The sequence below is a fragment of the Marmota marmota genome, unplaced genomic scaffold (genome assembly GCF_001458135.2).
Source record: "Marmota marmota marmota unplaced genomic scaffold, marMar, whole genome shotgun sequence".
NCBI lineage: Eukaryota > Metazoa > Chordata > Mammalia > Rodentia > Sciuridae > Marmota > Marmota marmota.
In genome coordinates, this window is record NW_025999900.1 from 34,031,170 (window position 1) to 34,039,773 (window position 8,604).

At 53.5% G+C, this 8,604-nt stretch overlaps 1 protein-coding gene across 3 annotated transcripts in view; it reads right to left on the reverse strand.

Moving 5' to 3' along the window:
- Positions 1-370: 370 nt before the first annotated feature.
- The window catches only part of Nfatc4 (nuclear factor of activated T cells 4), a 9,062-nt gene continuing 828 nt past the window's right edge, over positions 371-8,604 (reverse strand). Inside the window, exons 2-10 of one of the 3 annotated variants that reach the window (XM_015491914.2) lie at positions 7,002-8,097; positions 5,415-5,577; positions 4,621-4,820; positions 4,165-4,337; positions 3,572-3,712; positions 2,625-2,680; positions 2,224-2,350; positions 1,466-2,047; positions 371-772 (exon numbers count right to left, since the gene is read on the reverse strand). In XM_015491914.2, coding sequence (XP_015347400.1) covers positions 705-772; positions 1,466-2,047; positions 2,224-2,350; positions 2,625-2,680; positions 3,572-3,712; positions 4,165-4,337; positions 4,621-4,820; positions 5,415-5,577; positions 7,002-8,097 — 2,606 coding nt within the window. In that variant the 3' untranslated portion in view covers positions 371-704. The remainder of the gene's footprint in view (positions 773-1,465; positions 2,048-2,223; positions 2,351-2,624; positions 2,681-3,571; positions 3,713-4,164; positions 4,338-4,620; positions 4,821-5,414; positions 5,578-7,001; positions 8,098-8,604) is intronic. The other 2 variants (XM_015491906.2, XM_048798735.1) reach the window with 2 other exon arrangements.

Consider the following 8,604-nt stretch of genomic DNA (forward strand, 5'->3'; position numbering starts at 1 on the left):
ATTCCTCCTCTGTATATGAGGGAATGATTACACTAGTGTTTCCTCACATTGGCTATGAATCAGAATCATCTGGGTGGCAGCAAGACAAAAGAATTTGGAGAAAAATAAAAAGATTACTAGGTCCCATCCCAAAGCTCCTAAAAGAATATGAATCCCACAGAAAACAGGGTAGAGAGGCCTACTCAAGTCCTGTTCTCCAACCTCAGCCCCAGTCAGGGAGCCTCTGGAACCCCTTCATGCCTCCCCTTGTCCCCCAGGAAGCTCCTTGGCATGCGATGTTCTCGGCCATCTCTTTCCAATTTCTCAGCCTCCTTGGGCCAGGACTGGAGTAAGCTGCACCACCCTCTCCAAAGAGCTCTGCAGCCTGAAACACTGGTCAGTAAGCAGTTTATTACCCATCAACCTGTCCCCAGCCTCACAGCACCAGAGCCTGCACACAAGCTGGACATCATCTCCACCTGTCAGTTCTGGCACCCAGCCTCAGTCTCCACCCCCTTCCTCTGCCCTCTACACAATCCCTCCCCCAGTCCTTCAAGGCAGCACCAGGCCTGGGGGCCACACCTCATTTGGTGGGAGAGGAGGGGAGACAGGCAGAAGCTGGGGAAAAAGAAACTAGAGTTGGCCCAAAGCTTCTGGAGCCAGCATCTAGGTAGAAGGGGAAGCAGGCAGGGCTGAGACTTGGGCTGGGTTTGCCAGGTGGTGGTTCAGGCAGGAGGCTCTTCTCCAGGAGGTGCAGGGAAGCCACTCAGGTCTCGGCCAATGATCTCACTCACTGTAAAGGAGGGGCAGTTGAGAGACTGGCCTGGGGCAAGCCCAGAGATCCCCAATCCATTCTAGGCAGGCCTTGGGCTAGAACATCTCTAGGTTCCTTTTCCACTGGCTTCTCTTTCACTGAGCCTAGGTTTCCCCAATGTGTCTTGACACCCACTCCTAACCAAATCTTGCCCAAATTCATCCATGTGGACTCCCAGGCCCCCATCTCAGCCTATTCCTGCTGGCATGTCAGGGCCATCAGTGTCAGTGGGCATAGCCAGTGGGGGAGAGAAGAGGCAAAGCACGAAGGTCCCTCATCATCAATGCCAACCACAGTCACCATGCTGGGGGAAGGCTGAGGCAAGGAAAAACTGTGCTTGACTAGGACCTCAGCAAGCCACTGTCCCCAACCCCCAGAACTGCAAATTCAGAGAGAAATGAGATGGCCTTGAAAAATACTTCTTGCTTTGAGATTTTGTGATTTGGGCAGAGGCAGGTAAAAGGCTGGGAAAGGAACTCCATGCAATCTTCAGAATAAGCTAACTGAATTCAAGTGGTCACACACACCAAGATCTTATTCCTGGGGCCTTCCAACTGGCTCTGAGAGATCAGGAATGCCCAAACTCTGCAAAGCCAAGCTCCAGCCCTCAGCAAACATGCAGAGCAATCTCTCGCACCCACTCACACTCACATTCCCCGGTCCCACACCCACCTTCCTCCAGCGTGATACCCTGGATAGGGACACTGTCTCGGAAGCCGCTGCTGTAGCCACCCCTGGATTTCTCCTGCTCCGGAGCCCCCTCCCCAGGGCCATAGCCTGGCCCTACCTCATTGTATCCCTCAGCGGGTAGGGAATGAACACTACTTTGGGTAGAGAAGGGGCCTTCAAGTGGTGGGGATGAAGGTAGTGGAGGCCGAAAGGGGGCTGGAGGAGAGAATGAAAGTCCCAGGGGAAAAGAGGAGCCCCGTGCTCCATATGGGTCACTAGGGAAGGGGCGGGGAAGGAAGGAGACTGGAGGTGGGCGGGCACAACCTGTGGTACCCCGAGATTCAGGGAACATCCGCAGGCCTGATCTGTAAGATGGTGGGGGCCCTGTCTGTGGGTACATAGGGGGCGTGCCATAGCCAAAACCTTCTGACAGGTAAGGATTTTCATAAGCAGGGTCTTCATGGGGATAGGAGGGGTAGGGGGGCCTGGGTGGTGAGAAGTCCATGTCAGTGCCAAAAGGGGGGCCCGATGCTGAAGGGAAGCCCCGGAGAGATGAGTCTGGTAGGGGCTCCTCCTTGAAGATCACTGGGAAGATGGGAAGCAGGAGGACATGCTGGTGAGAGTCTGTCAATGTCCCCTCTGCACACCTTCCAATCACCTTCCCTTCTCAGGTTTCATTCATCCCTTGACCCCTCAGGATGGGGCACTATATCCCTCTACCCCCATGCCTCAGTCCCCACCATAGCTGTCCTACAGCATACCAGGCAGGAACTTGAAACTCTGGGTAGGACTGCGCTTCCTCCGCCCATTGGAGACATAAAAGTAGACCTGGACTGGCCGGGACACACGCTTGTTGCTGTACTCAGGGACAGTCAGGGTCAGTGTCACCTGGAAAAGAGCAGAAGATGAGGCAAGGGCCCTCAAGGATCTGGGCTCTGCCCAGCCCTTCTAAGGACCCAAACCTCACCTCCTAGTTTTTTCCACTTGCTGAGGAGCAAAGTTCATTCCCTAGAGATGAACCTGCTTCCAGAGTGGCCAGACTCCTCCAGGAAAGAATACGTAGCTCTGGAATCCACTCCCATGGCCAAGGGACCCACTTGAGAATTTCCTGACTTCTCCCACCCTACAGCCTCCAGGATGGGTTCCCCAGTGATACTGGTACCTCATTGCTCTGCAATCGGTTCACTGTGGCCTCCTCCTCCCATTGCAGCTTTCCATCTGTGCAAGGGGAACAGAGAGCTCCAGCCCAACTCCAGGCCCCTGCCCCTGCCGTAGTCCCCTACCCTTTCCCCTTCTACTGGAGCCAAGACCAAATCCAGAAGGTTTTTTAGAAGGTCTGGCACAAAAGAGGCCATTTTGTGTTTACTCAATTGAATGGTTTAAAAACTTCCCTAAGATTCAGGGAAATAAACTAAGATCAGAGGGGATCACACGACCAGCAAAGGGACTAGAACGAGTTAGTGACAGAAGCAACTCTGGAAACCTCCCACCCAAGTCCAAACATCCTCTCCCATGCTGAGAGGGGATGTCAGCATTGAGGAAGGCAGAGAGACCCCCAAGTCTCATGAACAGAACCTCTGAAGATGCTCTAACATTGTCCCAGGGTGCTAAATGTGGGTCTAGGGGCTGAGATTCTTGGTGAGCATGACTGAGGTTGGGGAAAGGCCTCAGGCTGGTGGTTGTATCTGAAACCCTCAGTCTTTCGTTTCTTCACACTGAGCTCCACTTGGGACACATCATAGGCTCTTACAATTGTAACTGTGCTTATGTCCCATAACTCAGGAAGAGCTCTGGAGAAGCTGTGAGGGTGAGTTATCCCTTCTCTTTATTTACTATATCTATATGGGGGTAAATCATCTTAAAGCTGGCTCCTCTTTAATAAACAGGATGTATATTTCTTATATTTACTCAGCATTCTCAATGTTTTAGATTGCTACCCATCTCCCCATGGGAAGCAGACAGTACAGTGGTGGGGTTGGGAGAATCTGTCCCATTCAACAGATAAAGAAACTAAGGCTCAACCAACTAGCTTAGTGACAATGCCAGAGATCTTTCACCACCAGTTACAAGCTCTTCCTGCTTACTCTCCCCTCCCAGGTGGGTACTCACCAGGGCCCCTCTCAATGAACACCACCTTGGAGTCCGGCAGGAAGTTGGAGCCAGTCAGTACTAGTTCCTCGCCTCCTCTCACTGAGCAAGCACTGGGACTGTAGGCTTCCACCTGGGGCAGCTCCTGGGCTGAGCGCTGGGCTGCAGAGCAGTGCAAGGAAGAAGCCTGGCTGGGGTAGGTGTGAAGGCCTCCTCTGCCCCAACCCTCTTTGGAATACATGCCACCAGACCTGGGGAGCCATCCTCAGTGGCAGACACACAGTAAATCAAAAGTATCCATGAGATACTTTTCCATTGTACTTATCCATTATAAGGGACCACTCCTGGAGCTGAAAGAGGTGAACAGGGTAAGCTAGGGAGTTACCCAAACAAGTGCACAGGCCATTCTAGAGGAAGATGGGGTGCAGAGTCACTTTAGGTCAGCCCAGAGACAGAGTCCATAGCAAAGGCAAACGAGAACACCATCCTTACCACTCCCACATCCGTTGAAAAGAGTCTCTAAGAGCAACCAGGACAGAAAGGACACAGGAAATAGGTGGCAGCAAACACACAGTCATAAGAGACAGAGAAATAGCCAAGGCCTCTTTGCTCACAGCACTCAATGGGCACCGATGCTGCCTGCACCGAGACGACCTTGCCTCCGCCCTGTGGCACGTGCACCCGGAACACCAGTCGCACACGCGTGTTTTTGCGTCCGATGTCTGTCTCACCCTTCCGCAGCTCAATGTCTGAATTCCGAAGCTTCAAGATTCCAGCACAGTCAATGCTGAGGGCAGAGGATAGATGGCCAACCTTTCTAGCTAAAGCTAGGAGGGAAGCCCCTGCTCTCCATCCAAAGCCTTGTGACCTTCTAAGGGTATCTAGGGGGACTATTTTCTAACCCAGAGATGTCCTCTCCAGAGTGCTTCCCAGACCCCAAATCTAGAAAGATGATAGAAGGCTAGAAACCAGCTCTTAGGGATAATGTCTATCTCCTCTGGGAAGAGAAAGAAGTAGGCCTCACTGGTCCTAAATCCTGCAAATTGAGAGGAAGTTGAGTGGGGACTTACTTTGCAGCCATGTTGTTCTCAGGGAGCAGGGTCATCTCCAATACTTTGGTACCACTGACGACAGCTTCATAGCTGGCAGTGGCTACCATCTTCCCAGTAATGCGGTGCACCTGATAGAATGCATGAGGCCTCAAGTTCCTTTCATCTGCAGTGCCAATGAACATCTGTAGGGTCAGTGGCTTCTCACTGTAGCCTAGGAGCTGGCAGAGGGAAACAGGCCACCTAACTGGAGGTCCCACTGTCCACTGTCTCATCCTTTATCCACCCCTAGATTTTTAGTTCACCAGGGGTTAGGGACAATAAAAGATAAAGGATATCCTGGAAGGGATCCCCTGGGGGAACTGGGCACCAGTTGTGGAGAAAACGTGGCCTGGAGTTCAGTGTTATTCTTGGAATAAGACCTAAACTGGGCTGGGCAAAAAGAGGAAGAGATTCCAAGAGAGACGGGCCCAACTCAATATAGAGAAAACCTAAGGCCCAGTGACCTTTGGCCTCAGCTGAACCCCTCCCCCACATCTGGCAAGCCACCATTTTCCAGACTAGACATGAAGCCAATGTCCCACGGGATGAGTTGAGTGGGGGTGGGAAGACAGAAAAGTAGAGAGTATATCCGGGTCCTTGAAGTGCACCCCTCCTCCCCCAACTCCAGCCCTTCCCCCAAGCTGCCTGCCGGGTCAGAGCTGAGAGGGAGTGTGGGAAAGGGCAGTGCCATGGGTCTGCACAGCTAGGGCCCATCTGCAGAGCTGTGAGATGAAAGAGGAAAAAGGATATCAGAACTGCCCTCTGCCCCTTACCTTGACTACAGGGTGACCACCAGGAGCAGCTTTGACAGCTCCCCGGCTGCCCTCTGTCTCATAGTGGGCCCTGTGGTGGGCTCTAGGCTGCACCTCGATCCTCAGCTCCAGCTGCTCATACTGGCTGGGCAGAGGCCAGTCCAGAGGGGGTAGGGCAGAGGTCCTAGGTAGAAGAGAAGAGCACTGATCATTTGCAACCTCAAACCCCAGTCAGGTTCCCACTGGGTCTGTGAAGAGAGAGGGAATTCAGGTGTGGGAGAAAGAGGAAATCACAGTAAAGTCCAAAAGCACAGAGCAGGAAGAAATAGGTAAGAGATCCCTTGAAATGAGGAATGCAAGATGACAACAGCCCTTCTCCCCTGCTCTGAATACAGGGTTTGAATTTGGGATGAAGAAACTTTACCTGGTTACAAAGGAACCCCCAAGTCCACCCTAATCCCCAGAATGAGAGGGCAAAGTAATATAAAGAAGTGCCAGTGCAGACCAGAAAAGCCATCAGACATTAACCCCCTTGTTTTACAAATAAAAGAGGCCAGCAGTCACTGACAGTCCTAGGACTACTTTCTATTCCCAGGTCATCTCCCTTTCCACAAGTTGAGGCTGGTAGGCAGAGTTCTGGGGAGCTGAAGCCTTTCAAATGGAGCACTCTTTCTTAGAGTATACTCTCAGATAAGCTAGGCCAGTGGCTGTCAACTGATAATTGCCCCCCCCCACTGCCACCCCAGGAAATATCTGGCAATTCCTGGGGACATTTTTGGTCACCACAACTGGTGGAGGGGGTATTAATAGTGTCTCATGGGTACAAGTCAGTGAGGCTGCTAAACCATCCTACAATGCCCAGCACAGGTCCATACAACAAATCACCCAGCTCAAAATACAAGTGATGCTGAGATTGAGACTCCCTGTCTTATGGGCAAGCTAGAGGATCTCATGTTAAGGTCTCTTTCCTTTAGAAGCTTTTCTGGATGGAATCAGTTCAGTCTGACATCTCAGGATTTAGGATTATTGAAATAGGCAGGGTTCTTTGAGAGTGGAAGGGGTAGAACTGCAAGTTTTAACAGTAATTCTTTGACTTTCAAACATATGCCATTTTATTCAAATTGGCAGTTATGCTCTGAAGCCATGAGGTCAGACCCTACAAATTAAGAGTTAGATAGAGAAAGGGAACATTCTGTAACAGAACATAGGGCTAGCAACTTGAGTATCTTAAGGACCAGAGAAAAGACTGAAATCCAGCTCAAGTTCAACACCCAGCTACAGCAGGACAGAGGTGGAGTTGTTGGGTATCCTAGCAGAACTCTGCCTTTACCTAACTGGTCCTCCTAGAACAGCATGGGGAAGGGTTTTTTTTGTTTGTTTGTTTGTTTTTTCTAATGGGCTTAAAGGTTCTGCAAATCAGTCTAAAGAGGCTCATGTTTTCTAATTGTCCCTAAAATCAAGGTTGGGGGAGGGGTATGATCATGGACTTCTCTTTTGAAATGTGAAAGGCACCAAGAACTAAAATCTCTCTTAAAACTCATCCTTTGACCCTCCCATTTCCCTAATGGGATGTTTGAAGTGAGGGGTAGTGCCAGATGCAACCCTCACCTGAAGATAGGGCTGTGTCCCCCAATCCGGGCCTTGGACCACGCAAGGGGAGAAGGCACTGCCAGGTAGTCCATACCAGCTACCTCCTTCCGGGAACCACCTGAAGGAGCCACAACCTCCTCTGCTCCCGAAGGCAGCTTTCCATTGCACGAAGCAGTCTCCTCGGACCGAGGCAGAGCCACTGCCTGCTCGCTTGAAGTCCTTCGGGTCTTCTGAGGGATGCTCTCTGATGTTGGGGCCCCCACGTAGTCAAAGGGGCCAGGGGAGCCAGGGTCCCGTGCCAGAGGCAATGGGGGAGGAGGAGGTGGCTCAGGCCCCTCTTCCCCCAGACTGCCACGGCGGGATAGGGCTGGAGAAGCCGATGATGGGGTTCCGGAGCTGGAATAGCGCCGCTTGCCACAGGGAGAAGCAGGACGAGGGGAGGCTGGGGTGGGCCCAGGAGCGCTGAGGAGTAGCCAGCTGTCCTCAGGACCCCGCCCTCCGGGGCTAGGACCGTACAGGCTCCAGGGATCCTCAGGGGTCCATGGCCTAGGGGAAGCCCTGGGCGAGGGCAGTGGCGAGCCCAGGCCAAAGCGGGAAGCGGCCTCATTTAGCTCAGACTCCACCTCATCGCAGGCGGCATACAGGGCTGCCTCATCCGAGGCGTCGGAGAAGAAGCTCCACGAGGACAAACTGCTGCTGCCTGGGCTGGGGCTGAAGAAGGCCCCTCCACCCTGGCCTCCGGCCTCTCGGTAGCCCCCAAAGCCTTCCGGCGGGGGATAATCTCTGGGAGAACTGTCCCCCCAGGCATCAGGATTGTCTTCTAGTGGGGCCGGTGGCTCAGGAGTGGGAGAGATGGAGGTGATGCGAATGCTGGGACACTCAAGAACACGGCCACCCCCAGTACCCCCAGCACTCCCTCCTGGCCCTCCCAGCCTCACCGACCGGGCAGGCTGGCTCTCCCAGGTGCCAGGTGAAGGAGCCGGACGGGGCGGTGGTGAGTGCATGCCAGGCCGAGGGGGTGGAGGTCGGGGAATGCCAATAGGGGCAGCGCCATAGGGAGGGGGCTCCCCCAGGGCCAAACGGCAGCATGGTGGGGCATCCTCGGAGTCCAGTTCTGTCAAAATAGGAAGAGGGTAGAGAGAGATGGGGAGAAGCTGGTGAGATGTTTAGGTTCTTCCAGTGGTCAGTCTCTAAATCCTGCTATGTACCCCCCTCCTCAGCTACGAGGGGTCTTTACGGAACCCTTCAGAGCCACAAGACAAAAGCAAACTTGGACGTCAGAAGATGGAAAAGACAGGTAGGTGTGCCAGGCCTTTTCCCACTCACAGAACCTCTCACTCTTGGGATGCTGGCCCTGGGACCTAGGGTACCAGAGGGGGCGGGTCTTAAGGTGAGGGAAGTGGGTTGAGAGGGGCCGGAGCAGGGCCTGGAGGCGTGTTTAGCGAGCCTATGGGCTGGGCTGGGGGCGACTCGCACATGAACCCAATTAGCAGCGGTTCCCAAACCCCCAAACGGAGCTGGCAGAAGCCCCAGTTGCCATCGCAACTGTGGCCTGGGCGGGGTGAGGGGGATGGCTGTGGTGACGAGGGGGAGGTGACTCCCTCGATCCCCCCAACCTGGG